Source organism: Thermobia domestica, chromosome 15 (assembly GCF_964235325.1).
Source record: "Thermobia domestica chromosome 15, izTheDome1.hap1.1, whole genome shotgun sequence".
Lineage (NCBI taxonomy): Eukaryota > Metazoa > Arthropoda > Insecta > Zygentoma > Lepismatidae > Thermobia > Thermobia domestica.
This window is the reverse complement of record NC_137468.1, coordinates 129,712,277-129,738,737: the sequence shown is the minus strand read 5'-3', so window position 1 is coordinate 129,738,737 and position 26,461 is coordinate 129,712,277. Positions and strand designations below refer to the sequence as shown.

General features: G+C 36.1%; 1 protein-coding gene across 6 annotated transcripts in view; it reads right to left on the bottom strand.

Annotated features, from left to right (window-relative positions):
• LOC145671232 (high affinity cationic amino acid transporter 1-like) overlaps positions 1-26,461 on the bottom strand; it is a 291,381-nt gene that overhangs the window by 15,791 nt on the left and 249,129 nt on the right. For all 6 annotated transcript variants that reach the window (XM_081740120.1, XM_081740121.1, XM_081740118.1 and 3 more), the window contains 2 exons: positions 25,057-25,223; positions 21,870-21,978 (listed from right to left, as the gene is read on the bottom strand). In XM_081740120.1, coding sequence (XP_081596246.1) covers positions 21,870-21,978; positions 25,057-25,223 — 276 coding nt within the window. The remainder of the gene's footprint in view (positions 1-21,869; positions 21,979-25,056; positions 25,224-26,461) is intronic.

Here is a 26,461-nt window from a genome sequence, read left to right as displayed (position 1 = left end):
CGCGAGAAATTCACCATACACACAGGAGGACCTTCTTCGGTGCAGTGCTGGTTTTGGCTTTTTTTGAACTGATTCATGGGATGCTAAACAATGATGATGACAGAATGGAGCTTCGTACAGGACCCACTTCTCATCACATGTCAACACCCTGTCCAGAAATGGCTTTTTCCTCAGACGAGACAGCAAAGAAACACAGGTGTCGGGTCGTGTTGCCTTCTGGTTCGGACCCTCATGAAAATTTTTGAGAAAACAGGCAATGTACAGTGCCTGTTTTCGCATGTTTTGCTCATGTGCTACAGGTGTTACGTGTAAAGTAAATGGTTTGGAACAGAAACAGGCCCTTATTCGGGAAATAACACCTGTTTTTGAATGTAGTAATTCTTGTCCTGACATGAAATCGCATGTGCGCACTGTACATTGACTGATCAGTACCTGTGCGACGCGCATGTACATGCAATGTTCAGAAGAAAATGTTGCGAGCTGCAGACATGTGCAAATCAGCGCATGTAAGTTCATGTGTAGCACGTGGTATTTAGTAAAAACGTGTCTGCGTATGTAACGGTACCAACATATACACTGCACTCCACCGATATTGTAAACAAGTACATTTGCATTCCAGGCCAGCCGGTATTTTAAATGTTGAACGAAAATTTTCTGCACATTACATATAATATATTCCGTTTTTTAACGTGATTTTCAGCTACGCTGAATTTCCAAAGAAATCTGCTGTGAACATGAGCTGTTTTTTCCCTGTATTGCCAAATGTTCATGCAGGTTACAGAGAATTGTTCATCTAGCAGGAGTTTGTCGTTTACATGCCTGGTACATGGTATGTTTTTAATACGGAAAATAGGATTTACAGGTGGTTTGTTTTAGCAGAAAAGGGTTGTATAAACATGAACTGTACATGGTATGTAGTGACAACATGTATTTGCAGGTTAGAGAGAAACAGTACACTGTCTGAAATATAAAAGAAACACGCCCGGTAGACAGAATGTTTTAAATCCGAGAAAAGGCCATTTTCAGATGAGTTTCTCATAAAAAAGGGAGCTGTTTTGTTATTAGGTGTATGTTGCTTGTATCAACATTATGTACATACAGTGTCCAACTACATGTTGCTTTTGAATGAATTCTTGAATTTCCAGCAAAACAGACTAATCTCGACAATATTGGAAGGCTCACTGTGTGGGTAGAAATTTGCAGGTGCGAATTTATATTTCCCTGGACCAGTAGCAGATACTGATATGTTTAGAAACACTGTGTTGCTGGAAATGCAGTCTTGATTCTTATTCCTTCAGCAAAATTTCGAATTCAAGTTTCATTCAACAGTGTACACATTTTATAATTACCACAAAATGGAAAATAGCTAGTAGGTCTAAAGACCAGGGACAGGTTAAAAAACCGAAAATTGTGCCCTATAGTGTAGATGCCCGCTAGTTTGAAATAATGGCTGCCATCTTGAAATTGGGCCCTGTGCAATCAGTGTTAACTAATCGAAAAATGTAGTGTTCGTATCGTCTGAACCGCCTATTTCCAGTTCTCCTTTCACTGCATGTTTGCCATCCCTGTACATTGCATGTTCAGTGCTCTCGAAGAATACTAGAATAGCACTGGTCTTCTTCCTTTTACATGCAATGTTCAGCGGATGATCAGTTGCTGTTTAAAAAAAAAAAAAAAAAAAAAAACGTTAAGATCAGTTGCAAAACATGCAGTCCACAGATGTTCTGTTCGGTTATGGATACAAAACATGTGTTTTCCAGGTACAAACCAGGTGTTCCCTTCTTCCTTGTTTACCTGTGTTTTTCCGTTTCCAGGGACTGAACACGCAATGTTTTTAAAAAACATGAGCACATGATCAGGCGTAAAACAGTGTTCCAATTTCAAGGGTTTTCCAGGTGCATGTTGTACATGCGCATGTACGGTACATGTTTTTTTTCTGCTGGGAGTCAAATCATGTGGGACCCATCGACCCAACTTCTAGTGCTTCCCAAGTTGATATAGGTGCTGCTGAATTGTTTCTGTACTCACACTGAATTGTAGTCCCAGTTCATCACATGTCTGGCCACTGTTTGTCTCAATTGCTGCCTGATCTTCATTTTCTACATATGTTGTCTTCCGGTATATGTACGTCTTCGAGTGTTTCGTCACAGTCCTTAAAGTTGTTAAACCACCGCTGCACTGTCCGCGTAGTCCCTCACCAAAGGTCTGGCATATCTTCCGCCCCGCTGCAGCGGCGTTTGACCCCAGTTTGAACTCGAATTCGTAGAGCATACACGCCCCTATGACGCTCTATGGAGGTCCCATGTTCACTCTGTTCTTGCTCAAGTTCACGGTGAAACTAAACTGCCATAACCAGGTAGTAAATTGAGTAACTAGGACAAATTCCAAAAGGAGAAACGAATCGTCGAGTCACTTAAGGTTGTCAACGATGCTGCTGAACGTTCAGTAGCCCTTATGTCCAATTTCAATGAGCCAATCACAAAGAAAGAAAGTGAAATGCAGAGCCTAATTCAGGTTGTTGAGGACTACAGAAAGCGTGTTTCAGACGTTTGAAAGAACACTTTGAAAAACTACCAACTTCGTTAATAACCTTATTTTTTTCTGTTTAAAATGAACAGCAACTGCATATTTAGAGGTATCTCACTTATTTTGAAATCAATAAATGGTCATTTTGGTAATATTTGGTCTAGGAATTAATTCGTGCGGGTGGACAAGAGATGGCGCAACGAACGGAGCGTCCCACAGTTCCGTGTATCCACACATGTGTTGCAAACCCCTGTCATCGCGTATCGTTCGTAGTATAGGGCAGTGGATTAAAGCGTCAACAACACCAGTTTGTAGTTAAGTGAACATGGCGCAATTTGTGCCTGATAAAGTGTTTTTGCGGGGTGTCCTGCTGCATTATTTTAACATGCAGAAAAGTGCGACTGAAAGTCATCGTATTTTGGTGGAAGTGTATGGTGACCATGCTCTAGCTGAGCGAACGTGTCAGAAGTGGTTTGCACGGTTTAGAAGTGGTGATTTCGGCTTGGCAGACCAAGAGCGAGCTGGACAGCCAAAAAAAAATTCAAGACGAAGAATTGACAGCATTGCTCGAGCAGGATTCGTGTCAAACGCAGGAACAACTTGCAGCAGCATTAGGCGTTGATCAAACAACAGTCTCCAAACGCTTGAAAGCCATGGGAATGATTCAAAAGATGTCACATTGGGTTCCACATGAATTGAAAGACAGAGACGTTGAAAGACGAAAAACCATTTGCGAATTGCTGCTTCAACGACAGAGCAGAAAGGGGTTTCTGCATCGAATTATTACGGGTGATGAGAAGTGGATCCATTACGAGAACCCTAAACGAAAAAAGGCCTGGGTGAAACCAGGTGAACCAGGTCCATCACAACCAAAACGAGATATTCACTGTGCAAAGGTTATGCTGTGCATATGGTGGGATATGAAAGGTGTGGTGTACTATGAGCTGCTGCAACCGGGTGAAACTATGAATGGAGAACGTTATCGACGACAATTAATGCGTTTAAAGCAAGCTCTGGCCAGAACACGACCAGAATGGGAGAACAGACATGATAAACTTATTGTTCAACATGATAACGCTCGCCCACATGTCGCAAAACCGGTCAAAATCTATTTAGAAAATGTCGGATGGGAAGTTTTACCCCACCCGCCGTATTCACCAGACGTTGCTCCTTCGGACTACTACTTGTTCGATTGCATGAACAACGATTTGATTGGACAGCGGTTTACTTCTTCAGAAGATATCGAAACATGGGTCTCTGACTGGATCGCTTCCAAGGATGAGGACTTCTTTCGCCACGGAATCCGTACATTGCCTGACAGATGGGCGAAAGTGGTGGCTAGCGATGGACAATATTTTTCTTAAGGTATTTATGTATTTTGTGTTTGTACTACAGCTTCAATGTGTGCGTACCAACCGCACGAATTAATTCCTAGACCAAATAGCTATTTGCAAGTTTAGTAATAATAGTAAATAATTCATTTTGTAGGGCAAAAAGTACAATTTACTTTATAAGGATTGAAGTTTTAAACCTCCAATATGTCTCGTATACGACATAATTATATGCATCCTATGGCACAACTTCGTGTCGCTTGAGCGACCCCTAAATATTATCCAATTGAGTTGATTTTTTGCAGTGAAATATACTTGTAGGAAAGGAACAGTATTAGCAACTATGGGCAATTAAATTCGAAAAAAATGTTTGACCAGCCTAATATATATATATATAGATGATCAGAAAAATGGAAACACCTGAACGAAATTGCAACTTACCAGATTAATATGGTGTCGGGCCATCTTTCGCCTTCAGAACAGCCTTGATGCGTCGTGGGATGGAGGCATAGAGGTCGTGAATGGTAGCAAGTGGAATTTTACACCATTCCTCGTGCAGGGCATCGGCCAGTTCTGTGAGAGAGGATGGAGGTGGAAATCGTCGTTGGAGTCGTGTTTCCAAGACGGACCACAGATGTTCAATTATGTTGAGATCTGGGGATTGGGCGGGCCAGGGGAGGTGTTGAACTTCATCCCGATGTTCCTCAAACCACACTGCAACAACGCCAGCTGTGTGAATAAGTGCATTATCATCCTGGAAGATGGCGTCATTGTCCGGGAACAACATCCGGATCATAGGATGCAAGTTGTCACCTAAAATTGCGACATAATCGTTGGCAGTGATTCGTCCGCTAAGTGTGACCACAGAACCCAATGAAAATCATGATATGGCGGCCCAAAGCATCACCGAGCTGCCGCCATGTTTCACAGTTGGGCGGAGACACTGCAGATCATAAGCTTCTTTGGGCGTTCTCCACACATAAACACGGCCCGTGGTTGGGAATAGGGTGAAGGATGACTCATCCGACCATATCACAAGTTTCCAGTCCTCAACGGTCCAAGTTGCATGGTCGCGGCACCATTTGCGGCGTGCGAAAGCGTTATGGTCCCTGATGAGCGGTTTGGCCCGTGCAACACGACCCCGTAAGTTCATGTCATGTAATTCGCGGCGGACTGTGATTGTCGAAAGAGGGTGGGGGAGGTACTGATTGAGTTCCTCCGTCACTTGCTCCGCAGTGGCACGACGGTTCTGCGTGACAATGCGCTTTAATACCCGGCGTGACCTGTCACTCATGATTTTCTTCCGCCCACTGTTCCGCTTCCCCGACGTGGTTTTCCCGTGTGTTGTGTAGGCCGTCATCACCTTCGACACTATCCCACGCGACACACTTAACACAGTAGCCACTGCCGTCACACTCACTCCACATAACCGCGCACCAACAATTTGCCCTCTTTGAAAATCTGAGAGGTCTCCCATTTTACACTACCTCCGTCAGCTGCAGCCACTGGACACTGCTGTTCCACTGCGCCTGATGTAGTGTAGAGACCGACCTAACACATCACCACCAGCAGTCGCCACGACACCACTGCCAACCCATACATCTGACGTGTTGCCAACTACAGGTGTTTTCATTTTTCTGATCACCATCTGTATATTAGGGTAGTCAATTTTTTTTTTCGAATTTAATTGCGCATAGTTGCTAATATTGTTCCTTCCCTACAAGTATATTTCACTGCAAAAAATCAACTCAATTGGATTTTATATATATATATATATATATATATATTTATATTTGCCATCAACACAACAGGCATAAGCCCAATTATAGTGTTGGTGTATTACATAATACATTTACAATAGTTTTCTTAAACATAGCGTCCATATTGCAGATGTCAATTTCTTTATGTTTGATACATATTTTGTTATAAGTAGAACACATTCTCCAAATTGGTGATTTCAATAATACGTTGGTCCTTGTTTTTTTTTGCAATAAAACAGACCAGAGTTATTAGCACGAGTTTTAAGTGTCGGGACATGAAAATTTAATGTTGATATGAGATCCGTACAATTAAATTCGTTTTGTACTATTTCATGGAGAAAAATCATATCTGTAATATCTCGCCTTTGTTATATATATATATATGAAAATCATATTCACGAAGAAATTAAATGTCGACTAAAAGCAGGGAATTCGTGTTACTATTCGGTTCAAAATCTCTTGTCGTCGCGAATTCTGTCGAGGAATTTGAAGCTTAAATTATATAAATCGATAATCATGCCTGATGCCTGTATGATTGCGAAACATGGTCGTTTACACTGAGGGAACAACATAGATTGAAAGTAGTTGAGAACAAGATCCTGAGACGAATATTCGGACCCAAGAGGAACGAGAATGGGGAATGGCGGAAACTTCATAACGAGGAACTACATAATTTATACGGTACCCAACATTGTTAGGGTCGTCAAGTCTAGGAGGCTTAGGTGGGCAGGTCATGTAGCTAGAATGGAAGAAAGTAGAAACGCCTTCGAAGTCTTGACTGGAAGACTAATCGGAAAACGACCATTAGGAAGACCTAGGCGCAGATAAGAGGACAATATTAAGATGGATATATGTTATGAATGCTGGAGCTGTTGCTAGTCGTAGAGAGGTAGAAAAGCAAAGGAAATATAACAACCTCCTTGATAAATTTATTTTTGCTCCAATTGCCACCGAGACTAGTGGTGATTGGGGATCTACAAGTTTTGATTTTATTAGAGAAGTAGGCAGATGCATTTCTATCGTTACTGGAGATGTTCGTTCAACATCTTTCCTAATTCAACGCATATCTATTGCTATCCAACGTGGCAACGTGTCGGTTCTTGGCACCTTACCACATGGAAAGGAACTAGATGAGGTGTTTCTCCTCTAACACAAAGGACAACACTGAACATTTATACAACTGGACGGCATACTATACAAATAAGGTCAATATGATAATTGGAAAGTAAATGATTGTAACATAGTGAAACACATATGTTTGTGTCGGAGAGATTATATATTATATACGGGACCGAAGACGGTTAATTTAATGGAATTTTACTGTTCTATTGTATGATTGAACAATTTTTATACCGCAATAATTGTAAGAACCTTTTGATTTTGAAGGGTTTTCATAAATTATTCCCTTGGTTTGGATCCAAGAAAGGACTTCAAACAAATCATGTAGTGTTGAAATTCGATTTGACAATGAAACTATTGAGAATACACGTAACACAGAGGACAGTCATCAAAACTTATTTGTTTTCATGATGTTGCATCTATGTCTCTTTTTTTAAAATTTGTTTTAGATTTAAAATATAAATCAAGTATCAAATTTGGCACTTTAAAATTACAATAATCTGTACGGTAATCTGTAGCTATGTTATAATCGTAGTGACTATAGGTTGCAAAATTAAAGTATGCATAGAAAGGTAATTATCGTACAATTTCCAATTTTATCTGTAAAAATGCAGGGAAAACGAGTCAAACTTACGGGAATTCATAAGGATATAGCGTCATTTATTTCTGACTTAGTCTCTGGAAGGCAATCTCTGTTTGTGATCAGAAGTGTACAATTCTCACTTTGTTCGCTGGCATGTGTATTCTTTGCGCAGGGTGAATTTAGTTTGGGAATTGAAATTGTAGTTGTTGATTGGAATTTACAGAAGAAGTGTTTACAAAAGTAGGTCGAGGAGGCCTAAAACCAAGTATACTACCAAAATCTTGATAGTTTTGAGGATTTACATACATTTTTCTGTTATTAAAAAACAAACCAACGCTTAAACTGTGACTGACAGATTTATTTGAGTTATTTAATTTATATTAGAAGTCACCACGTGATTGCAATTACGAAGTGTTCTTTTTACCTATCACATTTATTACCATTGCTCCAACTCCTATTCCTATGATACAGACCTTTTCTTTCACTTTTCTGGGGCTCGGTGCCTCAGTAGTATAGTGCTTATCTCTGGTGCGTTGGTTTTCTGGTCGATTTCCGGCTACTAAGTTTGTGGTGGACAACTCCCGTTTCCTCTCGCACCATTATTCCACCAATTCTTCCATCATCGTTCACTTGCATTAATCATCCGCCTCTTTTAGCTTAAAGGGCACAATCGTGGAATGTTAAACTGACATATTTCACTTTATTTTAGTTTTCTTTTTCTTTTCGCCTTGTTACTGAATACATTTCCATTAGGTTGATTTTGAGAAGAAAAAAACTTTTACTACTATCATTATCACCTTGTTTTTTTCGAGTAACCTTTACTTCCTTTTTAAGCAAAAAATTGGTTAATTTTCAAATATATCTGACTAGTATTACCCCTATTGTCTAATCTAGGAATAGCTTCTAATTTCTGTATGACTGCTAAAACAGATTACAAAGTCGAAAGTTGAAGCCTAAAATAATGAGGAATCAAGTTTATAATTATTAGAGCCCGGATTTCCATGCACAAACACATCTCGAGATATGCATGCAAATATGCGCGGAAAATAAATAAATAAAATAAATAAATAAAAAAAATATGCATTAAAAATTTAACATACAATGCACTGAAATATATACAGTACTAAGAAAGTAAAATTTCAGTTTCTTTCAATACTTTAATGACTTTTGTTGCAATGAACTATAAACGTCTTCCTTAGGTTTCTTTCTGTAAACCTTCTGCGTTTATAAGTACGAAAAGTTTTATAGATCGAAAAGTTCCTTTCTATATCAGCAGAAGCTACTGGTGCATGTGAAAAACAATGAATTTGAAAGTAATCGGAAGTGAATTTGCCTAGGATTGTAAGGAACAAACTCAACGCCATTTTTCTTCAAAAGAATCTACATTTGTGTTTAAAAAATGATTCAGTCCACTTTAAATAAAGTCTACTTTCTTGTGATATAGTCTGAAATATGCCACTATGCAGCAATATAATTCGGAAACATGCAGTGTCCTGGAGTTTATGAAATATGCATGAACATCAAAATTCACTCAAAATATGCACTTATATGCGCTAACATTTGAGTCTTAAACCACTCCTTATAAGCCCGTCGAAAAAAAAAAAAAAAAAAAAAAAAAATTCCATACGTTTCTGCGTATTAATATAAACATGCATTTTGCATATAAATCTGGGCTATAACAATTATGCTTATAACAAAAGACTCCTTAATATCAGGATTGATTTCTTGAATTTTGTTACACCTATATGTCAAAATTCTACAGAAGCGTCAACTTTGGAATCCTACGGTTTGTACTTGAACATAATTAACTTGTTAGATTAAGTTGTTCGTTTTCAAATTCTAACTTAAATAACACTACAAACTCTTCATTCTTATTAACTGAAGAACAGTTATTAATGAAATAATTTAGTGCTGACCAAGTTAACAACGAGTTAGATTCTCTCAAATTCATGACTTCTTGTTTGTCAACTTATATCTTTTCTTCTAAATCATCTCTAACAGTTTCTGCTAATTGTTCTGAGATTTGGAAGAGACTCCAAGAGCTGTAACGCACATTTCGAAGGTTTCGCACACACTTTTACCACCTTGCTACAATTTTCTTCCTGTTTCTTAAGACTACACTGAACAACAGCAACATTATTATTTGTAGATTCAACTCTTGTATTCAATTTACTAATAGTAGTTTCGTGAGGTGTTTGGCGTTATTTGTTTTTCCACACACTATCTTCTACCGACTAAGCTTCGAAACAATAGCACCAATCTTTGATTCATTGCTACATGTAATTTCTTTCAGATTTTCCAACTTTTTTTCTTGTTTCTTAATTTGGTCCCGAAATTGCGAAGAAAGCTTCAAAATTGTCTACACGAGCTCAATTTACTTTTACTTCTTGATGGATCTTACCTTTGATTTCAGTGTAAGTACTTAAATCATTCTTAAATTTCTTACCAAACTCGTTGATTCGCATTTCCAGACCCTCCTGAGACTCAACAGCTTTTTCCAGTTGTTTTACATTCATTGATTGCTTCAAGCACAGTGTGCAAAACTCAAACCTGTTGATCCACTACAGTACAATGCAACACAATAAAATACACTGAAACAGTTGAAGTTAATCAGTACTAGCACATAGCATAGACCGAAATTACGAAGTACTTCCTATTATAAGCTGTTTGTGAGCCTTACACCTTCACAGAACCATTCATGAATAAAATAATTATTTCTGTTTGAGTAAACATTTTGATGATTCAGAGATAGTTCCACGTTTGAGCGTCATTTGTGATGGTTCAACGATAATTCCACGTTCGGGCCTCACGTGTGGCTGTGAACTTTGTCCGTCCGGACCTTTTAAGCCGAAAGCTATTACTACTCTTACCTTGTCAAAGATCGTTTGCTTCCAACCTCGTCTCTCCTTGTAGTATAGACTATAGACTATTTAATAACGTGGAGAAATAAATACACCTTCACTCTTTTATACAATCATTGGAACATCCGCTTAGCTCTGCACCGAAGTGCTCTATTCTTTAACATATGTAAACTTGCGTAGGAGGTATAATAAATTATAGTCATTTACGTAAAATGAGTATTATGTAAAATCTAAACGCCCGCGGACATTAAAAGAACCTAGCCACAGTTCGCCAAAATTTGTTAGTTCCTGTGTAATCCACAAGTAATCTATAATATAAGGCGGTATATCAAACATTAGTCTATACCTCTAATCATAATCATACAAGGTTTACTTGTAAACTACTTAACCTGATAAAAGGACCTTGTAGAAAGCAATTATTTATTATAGATTAAATTTCACTTTAACACACAAAACTCATACATAGCACTTTACAACACTATTCTGACATTTTTCTGTTACGTTTTAAGTTCATACCCCTTGGTCACATCATGTGACGTAATTTTGCGAATGTGATGCGGTAAAGTTCGAAAACTGGCAAAAAGTGTTCGCTTCATAGTTTACAAGTCAAATTGAAATATTTTCGTCATTACTGCAGTAAAACGAAATTGATTCCACAAAATGACAATATTTGCCTGTAACAACTACTCGAAGTTCACAAAAGAGATAAAAATTATAACCTCAAACTCCTTTCAATATTATAATACAAAAAGCACGGTCTTACCGCTAAAACTTCAGATAAAGTTCATTGTTTTCCTCCATTTCAAACCTTCTAAACTACTGTTAATTTCATCGTTTCATTAACAAAATTATTAATGAATATACCATTAACGTCAACATGCATTATTTTCACTGCACTCTTTTCAATTATTCAGTTTTCATAAATGGCTTTTGCATAATCACTTCCTGCTATGTCCAAAGATATGTAAGAAGAATATGGATTCCTAATAATATGAATATTTTTAAACAATAGTTACCTTCAGCAAGAGCAGACCAGTTGTATTCTACATCAGTCATTTTTTTTCTGACAGAATTACTGATTTCAGTTACTTCGTTATATAAAATGACAATTATTACATCGTAGCTCACAGTCATTAAAAAATACTACTATTAACAAACTACTAAACTACATTAAACAAAATTTGGCAAGATAAACTTAACTTTTCTCCGAATATGCTTAGGATTTCAGAAAATTCGAGACACCTTGGGCTGTTTGCTCCAATATATATATATATATATATATATATATATATATATATATATATATTGGAGTAAATAGCTTGCGAATTATAGAGATTCCTTTATCAACCACATGAATTCCAATTACGATTTTGAGACTGAATTAATTTAGCGTCACAATCCACTGTCTTCATCATTATGACTTTAAACTAATTCAAAACTCGACTGAAAACGTTATGGGCGCCTACCACGCTATGCAGACTCGAAATTTAATTTTCCACTCACCGCAGTTGGAATTTAGATATGATACCGATTTTAACTTTTTCCACTGAACAGATTTATGTCTGACCTCGTGACTTACATACCAAACAGTGTATTAGGAATTCTTCTGGAACACTTTCTAGCAAATAATTATGATGGTTATCATGATTTTTACAAAACATTTATGGCTTCATTGCTATCAATAAAATCATGCACAATAAAAGTTGTTTCCTATTCTGTTTTTCATGAACAGGTTCTAAGAATTCACGTTCAAACAGAGACAATGCTTTTATGATTTAGTACCTCGAATTACAAACTAAAGAGTGAAATTAATTACAAGTAGATACATAATGAACTGCAGATTTCTGTTTAATAATTACATTCTAAAGTATTTTGCTTAACATGCAATATATGAAGTATTATGGAACTTTTACAATACATAAAATATTGCGTTCCAAACAATACTTAAATTTTCCTTCAAGAGACACATTAAGAACACCGACCCACAGTAGAAAGAAAGTAAAAGAAAACTACGATTGAAGCACATTACGTAAAGCGTACGATAGATAAGTTATTACTTCAGAACGCTTCCAAAAATCTTCGATACGAAGGAAACAACAAACACCTCTGCCGTACACACAGGTTTTCTTTTAAACAAAGCACAAATAATACTGGATGAACTTTTAAAGCAGAAACATACAGCAAACTAGAAACCAATGATAGTTGATTTCTCGTATATAGATATCCGTATGTATTAGATATGGAAGAGAAGAAATCAAGGTAGTCGTATTTAGGAAAATTTTATTTTAAGCAATATGGAATTCCGACATGATTACTTCCCCCATTAATGTCTCAAATAAAAAATAATTACAAGAGGGAACTATTATTATATATCTCTTATATTTCTCGTATTTTAACAAATGTACCACAAGAATTTATTTTTTTTTATTTTTTTAATTATTTTTTTGAAACAAATCGAACGTCGCTGTTCGTTTGATGCAGCGATCCAGATGCCATACGCACGGCACTGAAATCCGAAACTCGGCTGGTGTGAATACACTGAATTTTCGGTCAAATGGCACAAACACTGATGCACAGTGGACACTTTACATGTAACGCGTTGCTCGATCCTTCGAAACGACCCCATGGGATCCCGGAGTTCCACGATATGCTTTTGTTCTAATTACGTTAAATGTAGGAACTCAGAATGTCTATGCCGTCCTGGCGTGTCTTCAACATTAACTCAGTCCTTACACGCCTCACCAAATGCGTTAGAAGTTTCCACAGATAAGTTCCCTTTAAAGCTCAGAGTTTCCTACTTGTTGCGCCCACATGTGTCGTCGTTAATCATTGCTTTCTATTAGTAACTCAGTCGAGTATACTATTTCTATGTCATTTTCCTCTAGGTGTCCATTTTCATAATCCACCAGTGTGAACAAATAAAAAGAGACGACATAATGAAGAATGGCTTAACAATGAAAGGACATACTGTATATATTAGAGAGAACAACATGTGTTGTTAGGCATACGTCATCTGAGAAATGTTTCGAGTATCAAAATTAATATATTAAATTTCACATCAATTAATGTATACAACATACAGTATTCAAATTTATTTTCGAACTCTTATAAAGACTATTAATGTGTAAAGTAGCTTTTCTGTTCTTTTATTTCTGAATTAGATCTTACAATAGTAGCTTCATTTAAAATTTTATCTCTGATTTTGTAATTTGTCATTTAGAGTCAACACTGTCGTACTATATAAAAATATTTATTCCACAACTGCTCTTCTTCCTCTACAGTCTTCGACATTCCTTTAGACAAAAAGATGCATATTATTACCACTCCTCACTGCGTTTTTATAATGTATTGTGAGTGAATTTTTTAGTTTTGAAGAGTGTGTGGATCGTAAGTGAAATTCAACTATGTAGGCAACACGCGGCAAAAGCTATATCAATTTCAGCCGCAAAATGTGAAACTGGGTAATGTTTGTTATTTAAGTCTGTGCTATGAAAGGCAAAGAAACTCGCTCGTGGCGACAATACCGACGCAAAAATTTTAAAATGTCGTTATGGGTGGATAAAAATTTTATTGTTACTTTTAATTTATGTATAGGTTTTGTGCACAATGAATCTCAGCAAAACTGAAAGTGGAAATACATGAAATATTAATATTGTTTCAATCCAAGCTGAGAATTTCCAACTTATTCTGTACCCCTATATCCACAGGCTTGTCCTTATGGGATCACATCCAATCTTAAAATTTGAAGGGAGTATTTTCGGCGTTACAAGTTTTAATTCAGTAAAACTTTTACTATTATTATTATTATTATTTTTAACTTATTCATCGTTAGTAGAAAATATATAGAATGATAAACGAAAAAAATAAATAAAATACATACATACATACACAAACACACACATATATATATATATATATATATATATATATATATATATATATATATACAAATACACAAATACACACATACACACAAATAATGGTTATACCAAAATAAAGCTTTGTTTATGCATATATTTTTAAACTAGGAAACAACAATTGAAGTACACTAAGAACCACGCAGTGTTGCCAGATGTAGCCGAAGGTGTAAATCAATTTTTCTGCAAAACATGTAAATCGACTCATAACTCATACGTATAGATGTTCTGTCGTTAATTTTCAGTTTGTTTAGTTGGAGTAGCTTGGAAACTATGGAGAAAACAAAAACCATTTCCACCGATAACTAATTGGGTGAGGCATCTGTAAGGAAGAACTAGGGAAATCATAGTTTTCATAAATTAACACTCTGAATTGGCAACATTGCTTGTGTTTCAGTGCATCAAAAGGTATGTTAAGGATCTGTCTACATTATGCAATTCCTGAAAACAATGAAAAAGAAACTTTGAAATTATCATGATAAAAATTTTACTTACATGCACCCGGCAACACTGCTACTACTACGCAATAAGTTATCAGCTCTACAGGAGATGCTGTAAGTGTCCCCTATTTTGATTCAAATAGTGGTTCACACGTTTCACCATGTTGGCAGGAACTTTACGAAGAATAGAAGTGTTAGTATTCTAAGCACTGCGAATGTTCGTTTCCAGGTTTTGTATAGTTCGAGAATTGTTCTTGTATATCTTTTGCTTTAAGTGGCCCCATTGAAATGAATAGCAGTGTTGCCCGGTGCATGTAAGTAAAGGTTTTTTCATGGTAATTTTAAAGTTTCTTTTTCATTATTTTCAGGAATTGCATAATGTAGACAAATCCTTCACATACTTTTTGATGCACTGAAACATCAGCAATGTTGCCAATTCAGAGTGTTAATTTATGAAAACTATGATTTCCCTAGTTCCTCCTTACAGAGGCCTCACTCGATTAGTTATCGGTGAAAATGAAAAATTCATCTTTTTGCTCCACAGTTTCCAAGCTACTCCAACTAAACAAACTGAAAATTAACGACAGAACATCCATACGTATGAGTTATGAGTCAATTTACATATTTTGCAAAAAAATTGATTCACACCTTCGGCTATATCTGTCAACACTGTGTGGTTCCTAGTGTACTTCAATCGTTGTTTCCTAGTTTAAAAATATATGCATGAACAAAGCTTTATTTTGGTATAACCATTATTTGTGTATCGCTTCAGGTTCAAAAGTTCTACTATTCCAAACTCCGGGTTGCATTGTATATTGGACACCCTGTATATATATATATATGTAGATAGATAGATAGATAGATATACAACACACGAAAACCTGGGGACAGATGCGTTAATTTTAACCTAATTATGAATACGATTCTCTTTCTAGTCGGATTCTTCCTCAAGCAGGCTGTTTTAATTTTATTAATTTCAAAACATCTTCCATCTTTAACTTATGGGCGATTTCTGCATCTGAATGAAGTTTATTATTCGATACGCTATTAGTTTCCGAAGCAATAATGTTTGACACCTTCCTATAAAACGAATTTCTCCTGTCTTTCATTAATAATGTTTCTAATGTTTTCTTAAAATCCACTTTATTACTGTAATTCGTGTCTTCTGCATGCCTATTGTCAACATCTACGATTGATCCATTGAAAATTTGCTCTTGTGAATATTTAACTTCATTGAAACCTTCATCTTTCTTATGCTTCGGTAACGTGCTTCGTTCAATTTGCGTTTTCATTAAAGTATTTAGCTTGTCAACAAAACTGGGATCTGAAAGTCTCTCAGATTTCCCGTCCAGATTAGAGTCTGACAAGATTCTGGGCATCCTGGACTCTTTGACTGTACTCGTTTTGCTTTTATTATCCTTTCCTAATTCCTCTAGGTCACAACTCTTGATTCTCCTATAGATAGTTACAGAACGTTTGTCTGCTCTCTGATGAACATTTTCATCCTTGATGTTATTTATTAAAATATCGTTTGCGAGTATGTCTAATTTGGACTTCCTTGGTTTTGCGACGCTGTTCGGCCGTCGATCATTAGGTTCGAATTTCTTAATTCTATCTTTAATGCTCTCAACAGGACCTTCACTTTCTACTTCTATTACATCTATGTTAGGAAGAAAAACTTCTTCTTGTTCAATGTTCTCGTTATTTTCATATTCTTTTCCTTGAATTACAGTGTAGATGTTACTGTTATTATCGACTGCTATACAATCACCACTAGACTGAACCTTCTCCACGGCTATTGCTGTATCTTGACTTTTATTTTCATTCTTTGAACTTCCAATATCACAATGCTCTTCACTGAAATTTGCTGAAATTTCTACACGTTCATTATCATTGGTATCAGTAACAGGACTCTTTGTATTAACTAGAGGTATTTCACAGACAGAAATGAGCTCTTCGTTCTTAGAAAACAAGTTAACTGTTTCCTCATGAACAGACAATGCTCTTTCCTGAAGCGTTTCAATGGTATCACAATTAAACAAAATCTTACAATTTTCAGGACATAAGCAACAACACAAAGGACGGACACTATTCTCACACGAAAACCTTGTTGTTGTCTCCTTAGCAAGAAACTGTCCCAGAGTATTTCGCTCCCAAGCAGGACACAAACATTCATTTACACAGTTATGCGCCATTATTAAACGTTTTGTATCAATAAGAGACACGATATTATAATTTGCTCTTATTTCTCGAGTATCAGTATATTGGGATATATTCCTCTGTTCAAGTAACATTTCACTATTAAATAAATGTCTGTCAACATCATTTGAAATGCAAGAAAACTCCGAATTTGTGGTTTCCTGGTCAACTTCAACAATATCCAAAATATGCCTGACAACCATCGGTGTGCTTGGTCTCGACGGCTGAGGCGTAGCTAGTTGTACCACAATTTGAGGCACACCTAGTTTGTCAGCTTCACTATCAAGCGTCTTATTCACAGCACCATTATTTTCGACGATATTGGTTACAGGAGCTTCAGGCTTCCTCTTACAGAGTTTGATGAAATAAAGCAAGAGACCTAAATGAACAAAATATATTAAATGTAAAAAAAATACATTATTTATTTTACTTTTCAAACTTCATGGTCAAAGCTTTTGAAGTACTTGAAAAATTTCCTTATATGTGTAAGATTGCCTTACATTTACTCCACAGTACGACGTTTTAAATCAGAGTTACCTTTTATTAAAAATATTGAGGTTACTATTTGAGAAATAAGTTTAGTTATTTACCTATTTGGTAGCAAAAGCTTAAGGTTCAGGCGAGTACTACAGGAAAGGAAAATTTGCAATACAAGCTGGCCAAGACCTACATTTTAAAGGTACTATCCTAGAATTTATCTGGCGAAAGTGAGGAAAAACGCAGGCCGGCTGCCCGGCCTTAGAATTTAAAGCAGGCACTTTCCGACTGCGGACGGAGAACGCTAACCATTTACCTAAGCTTCTTGTACATGTATGCTTTATATCTACAATGATATTCAATTTTAATAGGCCTCCAACTAAACTACTCCAAATGTGAGATTAGCTTTCTGGAACACCTCCAGAACAGACAAATATATTTTTCACCATGTTTAATGAGGCGGCTCCAGGCATTCAATTAATGACGCCTTCAAACGCTATTCTTTTGGGTTCTGCCCTTTCTTTTGAAGCATGGAAAGCTTTATTAATTGAGAAGACTGCCAAGCTGGAGAATTATTTCCAACGATTTCATTAATGTCGGCATATTCAGCTTTCTATTTCTTAAGAACTTCTTTTACCATGTCAAGGTTGCTTTATTTTCTACGATGTTCACCATTTTGGAGACAAGAAGATCTATTTGAACGTTACGATAACTCCATCAAATCTGGATTGGAATTCATCATTAATTGTTTTCTTCCTCATAATGCATGGCTACAGGCTTCTCTTCCGATCAGTTTTGGAGGATTAGGCATCCGACGAGCCTTAGATATGGCTATTCCCGCCTTCTTGGCATCATTCTATGGTTCCAAATGCCTAATCGAATCGCTTCTCCAACAAGATATAATTTCTCACGGAATTACTGAGATTGAGGATTGCTCTACAACTTGGTCAATATTAGTGGCTTAGAATTACCAGAAATCAACTCCAGATCAAAACAAATCACATGGGATATGCCTATCATTAAATCACACCTCTCCTTTTTACTCCAGTCGGCAGACAACTTAGAAGACAAAGCCAAATTAATCTCTGCTTCCTCCTTAGAAGCAGGTGCTTGGCTCAAAGCCCTGCCTTCGCCCACGCTCGGCCTTTACCTAAGTAATGAATGCTTCCGAATAGGCATTGCGTTACGTCTAGGGGCAAATATATGTGAAGACCACAAATGTCAAGCATGTAAGAGCGAAGTAAATAAAAAAGGTTTACATGGTCTTTCATGTTCCAAGAGCGCAGGTAGACATTCTCGCCACTCAAATGTTAATGACATTATAATGAGAGCACTAATCTCACCCGGCATACCTGCAATAAGAGAACCCATTGGGTGTAGCAGAACAGATGGAAAAAGACCAGATGGGATGACTCTGTTACCGTGGAAGAGAGGTAAAGCGCTAATTTGGAATTTTACATGTTCAGATACGTTCGCTTCTTCCAATCTCCCCTTTTCTTCGATTCAGGCGGGAAATATAGCTAGCCGAATGAAACAGAAAAAAGGAGAAAATACAGTAATCTTGCCGGGAAATATCATTTTGTAACTATCACTATTGAATCCAGTGGTACATGGGGCAGAGAAGGTATTAACTTTATAGAAGAAATAAGCAGACGGATCACGCAGTTATCTGGCGATGACAGAGCAAGCACCTTCCTCATACAAAGAATAAATATGGCAGTTCTAAGAGGCAATGTTGCCTCAATACAGGGTACCATACCCAAAGGCAGAGAACTGGAAGAAGTATTCCTATTGTAAGAATATATTTATTCCATTATGTTTTTATTTAATGTTACCACTTTATGTTCATTCAAATTTATAACATCTAATTTTTTAGGCTTTATTTACTTTCTTCCTTGTTTTTGCCTGTTAAAATTTTATGGTGCAGAATTAAGTTCTGTTCGCCAATACATCAATTTGTAGTAATTTGTACAAAATATCAGTAAATTTAATTAAATAGCTATAAAATACAAATAAGTAGAGAATAGCAAAATGTCGAAAAATAAAATTCAAAATTTTACAAAGAAATAGGTTTTAAAATTAATGGAGTTTAAATATGAGTAAGTTAAATATTAGGTATTCAAACCCTTGTGTTAGAAAAGTGAAAAACAATGTGTGTCTAGTTTCTTTGAAGAAATACTGAGAATACAAAAATATACATGTGTGAAATATATTCATTTTACCGTTAATAATACTCTTAAACAGTTACATTCTTGGCTGCAACATTGTGATAAGTGATTGACAAATATAAGATGAAAGTTGGAATATTTCGCGTAGAATATAAGTATCTTTTCAGGTTAACCACAAGCCTGGTTTATATTCGTAGACTATTGATAGTGTGTAACTTCGGCAGACGTTTCTACATAATTAGTGAGTTATATGACAAACCAGAATTGTTCACTTCTCTTGTATTTTTATTTCAGTGTTACTCCTCATGCAAAGACAGTATATACTTTGGCTTTCATATTAATTTTCTCGGTACAGTACAATACATTTAAGATATCCATTGCAAAGTCTCAAACCAAATAGAAGATTGACATGACCATGCGAAGGCAATGTTGTCCTCAAATGAATAGGAAGTTTGCTCTTCAAAGGGCTGTTTATCATTTCGGGAGGAGGTGAATTCCTTAACCAACGAAGCTACAACTGTATTTCTGCGAAGCTAAAACTGTATTTTTGTAAAATTATTAATGAAAGCAAAGAATGGTGGCCATTTTGTTTTCAGGCGTTTACGTTTTTGTGCATAACTCAGCATACATTTGTTCTATCGAAATGAAAATTGTGGAATAAATCTCTATTGCAAATTTCCTTTAGAAAAAAGAAGCTAGTGAGTCATAATGTTATAGGCATCACTTTTAATCTTCTAATAGAAACAAATCCCGGACCCCCAAGCGTTACCGGACCAAATGTCATTTGGACGAAATGTGCTTTGAACTAAACATCCCTGGACGAAATGTTTCTTGGACCAATTGTCTTTTAGACGAAATGTCCTTTGGACCAAATGTCTTTGGACGAAATGTCCTTTGAACCAAATGTCTTTGGACGAAATGTCCTTTGGACGAAATGTCTTTTGGACGAAATGTCTTTTGGACGAAATGTCCTTTGAACCAAATGTCTTTGGACGAAATGTCCTTTGGACCCATTGTCTTTTGGACGAAATGTCCTTTGGACCAATTGTCTTTTGGACGAAATGTCCCTGGACCAAATGTGTTTGGACTAAATGTCTCTGGACAATATATCTTTGGACAAAACGACCCCTAACCCACTCAATGGTATTTTATACAGAACTAATACGTATATGACATCAATTGTAAACAACTTGATATCATAAGTAGCACATCTTGATAATTTTTCATCTGCTAATAATACATCTACAGGTAATTCTGGTTTATCTAGATTTACTGCAAAGTGAACACTCAACAGATAAAGTAGAAGTATTATAAAATGTAAAATCACGAACAGAAAAGAATGTTTCTAAAGTTATCAAGTTCTCATGAAAGAGCTATAATGAAATTTGGATCAGGGAAATGTTACTAAATACTGGCATAATATTAAATCAAGGTATACACAATACGACTATAATGAGTCCTCCCTGCTGATCTAGTGGCTAACGCGCGCATATGTGGTGCACGTGGTCCTGGATTCGATCCCCGGTGGGAGAGCATTCTTGAACGCATTACGGTGGTTGGAGTTTCACCTTAAATAGTAGTTCCATGTCTCATGTATCTCCAGTACTGAAGAAGAACGCTAATTTTCATAGACAAATAAACGACTATAATAAAAGTGATTTACATTTATGAATTCAAATTCCATCCTCATGTAAGGACAATTTTAATCACCATAGTTTTCCACTTCTTATTTATAAACCAATACTTTCTGGCAACACTGTTTCCGTATGTCGGGAAGAAGAATAGAGTGCGGAAAGAGTAAAAACATTAGTTTCCAAAATAAATAAATAAATAAATAAAGTGATAAGGAACCCATTAAAAGAAGAGAAAGCTGTTCTTAACTTTCAAATTACCGACTACAGAAGGTGATACTCTCATAGAATATCACTGAGAAGTTTTTTGTTAGTTTTCAGACGAGATCAGTGAATAATTTTCTTAATTATCAGTGTGTTAAGCGCCAAATCATGATACTTGTAATTTTGTTTCCTCTTCGGTAACAAAGATACATTTAAACTACGGCACAGAATTGGGTTGAAGATTTCCTTTTACTTACCTTATTTATTTATTTTTAATTGGCGAATATAACACATGATCTTCGAGCTTCATTTAACAGTATGCATTATAGAATCATATCTATCAAAAAGTAGTAAGTTATTCTACAATATTTACGACATAACAAAATATATTTGTAGTAATCGTGAACCAAATACAAGAAAAGTATAATAAAGGAAAGAAAAGAAATTAAAAGTACAGTTGTGTCTAATTTGTAAAAGAAACGATACTGCACAGCTAGTAACTAAATACTGAAAACACCTACTTGTTAATTTTATGGAATTTTCAATAAAGTCTCTTAGAAGAGATTTTGTTTACTTTAAACATTCGATTACTTGATAAAATAATATTTTAAACAAAGAAATATATTTGAAATAACAATATTTGTATTACGTACCGACAGCCATCCAAACTGCAAACCGAATCCACGTATCTCGATCTAGCATTAGCATCAGGTACAAGTTAATAAAAATACTAATTCCAGGTATCACAGGCACAAGCGGAACCTGAAAATAATAATAATTTCGTAAATACTTTCTTGCATTATATAGCTTCAACACACAATTACAATAATTTATTTATTTAGAATTAAAAAAAAAAAAAAAAAAAAAAAAAAAAAAAAAAATAAGGATCACGGAATCATTACATTAATGTGTCGATTAACAATAACATTTTACTCACGTATTACTCCACTACTTGTAAGGTATAGTTCTAGTCACAAAAACTTACACAGACCTTCACAATTTAAGTCCGAAGAAATTAACCTAGTTTCTTATGTCCATTGTAACCGTGGATGATTAAAGCAAGTGAACGATAATGGAAGAATCGGTGAAATCAGAATGTGAGAGAAAACAGGAGTAACCCAAGAAAATCCACGGACATGATGTTGTCCACCCCAAACCCACTTGGTGGAGATCTAGCCAGAAACCTTACGCACCAGTGGTAAGTGCTTTACCACTGAGCCACCAAGGCAACCCCGAGGCTAAAGGAGATTATAATTAGATGGATAATAATGATGGAATGAAGAAACAGGAAGGAAAGGAGAAAACTCTAAGTAAATTCACGTTCATGGTGTTTGTTCACCATAAAGTTCCGGGACCCTATGCAATAGAAATAGAACCAACTAACAAATTAATATGTATTTTTTTAATAAAGATCCATAATTTTCAAGATTCTTTCCATCGTTTTTGTTATGTTTATTGTAAATACTAATTACAGAGTTACTTGAGAAGAGAAGTTACAGAAAATAAATTACAAAAGTCATTATCTGTTTTCCTGAAAGAAAAAGAAATGTTTTAAGAGCCTAGCTTTAAAAAAAATTAACAAAAGGTAATTTTACTGTGGCATAAATGTAGTAATATTGACTTTGCAAGCAAATGTGATTTTACTTTGTGTCTTGCAATTTTCAACCCTTTTCTCTCAACCTCCTATGCAAAAGGCGGGTAGGATGAATCACATGTTTTCAAATATTATTGCTCTTACCCTGTTTATTTCGATGTCTCTTTTTCTTCCTTTTTTTCTTTATAAATTACTTATTAGTTTTGGCACCAAGGAAGGTAACCGGACAGAGGCATGTTTTAGGAACACTCGGACTGACAGTGAAACAAATTTCGTAAAGCAGATGGTTAATCACTGTAATGTCTTTGCAGTTATGATATTGCCCCTACTTCCATCGTTTTTATTTTTTTAAAATCGATATAGATTAAACATTTTACGGTATGACTCAATGTTACCGTAATTTCTATATGGTATAGCTATTTTATTTATTTATTTATTTTACGACGAAATTATCAAATGCATACTACAATATTATCATTCAATCTCCACACCTGTCTGTGGCAAAAATGCAGAATAAATTAACCAGATCTAAAGAGAATTCGCAAAGATTTAGGGTCAATTTTTTGGACTTGGAAGGCACTTGAAGTTTTTGTGAACAGAAGTGTGCCAGAACCCAAGACTCTATTTGCTTTGATAACACAGTGTCAACATTAGTGAACACCAATGAGTTTGAAGGCGAGATAGTGTGGTGGGAAACGCTCTATACTTGCGCGCTGACCTTGCATAACGGTATCTGCAACCGCCAATTGCACCGGATTCAAATCTCGGTCGTGGTTCCGAGCACACGTTAATAGTAGGTTCCCTCCTTCATACCCTCAGCTTGCATAAAGACACAAAAACTCAAACCAATGACAGTTCACTTGATGTTATATGAGAAAATGAAAAGAAAAAAAATCGATTTTGCTTACACAAGGATGTGCACAAACTTAAAGAATGAAATATATGTGATTATTCAGGGAGTGTACTGGGTATCGTAGTTGTTAACTGATTGGCACAATAAACAGGAGAAGCAAGTTCGATTCCCGCACTTTTTGTCCTTTCAATTTTTAAAGATTTCAGATCTTACCTTACGAAATAAGACTCACTCGAAAGATCGTCTATGGAGATAACAATCATCACCATCATTGATATTCTGCCAGTATTGACAGGCCACTTGCCGCAATTGAGAAGGTTCTATGCTCCACGGTCTTTCGCTAACCTCTTCGTTTTCACGCACGAATTTTCTGCGTTTTGATATCGTCCATTAATTGTAGTCTCCTTCGCCATCTTCCTCTCTTTCCTGCCACGATACTCTTTAATACGTCCCTCATGATACAATTCCTTCTTAGCCAATGTCCCAACCAGTTTCTCTTCCTCTTCTTAATAATATCTAAAATTGTTCTTTTCTCCCCCACCATTTCTAAGAACCTTTCATTCGTTTTTCACTCGACCCAGCTAATTCTCTCCATTCTTCTCCACACCCACATTTCGAAAGATTCCAGTCGTTCTTGCGCAATGTCCATGTCTCTGACCCATACAGAAGCACTTTATAAGTTTCTCAACTCTTTATTCCAGGTCCCACAAAATAGCATTATTTTCTTTTAAAGGCTCCTTTGGCAATTCCTATCCTTGCTTTTTACGTTCACACTTCAGATCATTACTAATAATACCACCTAGTATCGAAAACTAGTCACCTGCTCTATATTTGACACCGACCGCTTCGTTCCAATCACCATGGCTTTTGTCTTTCTACCATTTACTGTCATCCCATATTCTTCACAGCCCTTCCCCAAGTTTTCTAACATCTTATTGATTTTCTCTTCAGATTCCGCAACAAGCGTCATATCATCCACAAACCGCATACACCTAATCATTCTACTTTTTACCGAAATGTCGTCTGCATTTTCTAGGGTCTTTAACAATTAAAAATGATATTTTATGTCTATACATATCAGAAATAAAATCATCTGAATTTTAAAGAAAGTGTCTTTTAGATTAACAAAATATTCTAAATTATGACACAAGCAAAATCTAATCTATAACAATAAACAACTGTGAAATTAAACGGTACTAAGAAAGAAGGTGAAAGATAGAAGGAAATCTCATACATAGTGAATTTGTATAGTATTTGGTATTTGCGTCTACGATTAATAATTCTGTTCAATCATTTTTATAAGTAATAAAGCTAAGTAGCGATTACGCATTCGAATTTATACTGTTCGGTATTCAAGTATTATTTGTCTAAATACTGAACACTAAATACTTACGGAGAATGCTAATTTTTTCTTGGACTTCGGTTGTAACGCCATCAATAAAAGAACAATAACAGCCACAATAAAAAATGCCACAGCTAATGGAATGTACCATTGAACTCCATCAGAAGACGTTTTAGGGCCAAATATCAATGCTGCAGACGTACCTATACATAACACACCTGTAATGGAAAGTAGAACTTAGGTACTTTTCTAAAAGAGTCTTTTTGACTACCAATTTTATTTACACCGAATTTATTCAGCATTTTATTAGCTAAGTTGAGGTAGTGGAAAGAAAGAAAATATAGTAATATTAAGTTATCCAAACATACCAGGGAATTAGAAGTCGAATTTAGATACCGAAGATCAAAGTTTGTACATCACGTTATGCTGGGAGACGTCTATTAAAAACTAACCTAATATCTCAATAGGTAGTTTTATTTTATAATAACAATCTCATGACAAAAATATATGTTTAAAAGTATAGAGATGTTAGACATGAAAGAGAAAGTTAATATTTTGTACTTTCTCTAAAGCATAATCGAATGGTTGACTGAATTTTTTGGGATACGGACAAAATCTCGCGGCCGAAACATCGCCGCCCAAAACCTCGCGTGGCCAAAACCTCGCCGCCCAAAATTTCGCCGGGCCGAAACCTCGCCACCCAAAACATCGCGTTGCCAAAACCTCGTGGGCCAAAATCTCGCCTGCAACTTAATAAAAATTCAGTGTAGTATAACAATATCTGCTGCTTTTCTTATAAGTAAAAAGAAAAAAAGGAAGGAAGAGCTTGGTGTGGTGAGAGTAGGGGCGCCGAAATCTCTAGCTACGGCTCTGTATATATATATATATATATATATATCCCACTCCCCCTCCCTTTTGTTTTGCCGACAAAGTGAAATTATAAAAGACATCCTAGGCTCGAACCTCATCTATGTTCAAAATTTGATTGAGATCGGTAGGATGGCTCAAGAGGTATAATGTAACAAACATAGTCATTTAGTTTATATATATATATAGATTTCCAAAGCATGCATTAGAATTTTTCTTGTCATTATTTTAATGTAATTATGTGTTATTACTAAATATATCCATATAGTAATATATAGAACATTCTACATTGAAGAAATCGACGTGAAGAGGTTTTATCCTGACGACATTTCTTTCCAGGCGACACTACGTCTCGCTTAATTTAGACCAGGCGAGATTCTGTGTCGCGAGATCATTACAAGGAGGTTTTTGTCAGGCGAGATTTTGGGTATGGCGATATTTTGGGGCGTGAGGTTTTGGAAGACGAGGTTTTGGCTCGGCGAGATTTTGGTCCGCGAGGTTTTGGCCCGCGACGTTTTGGGCGGAGAGGTTTTGGCCAGACGGGGTTTTGGCCAGGCGAGATTTTGTCCCGCGAGGTTTTGGCCAGGCG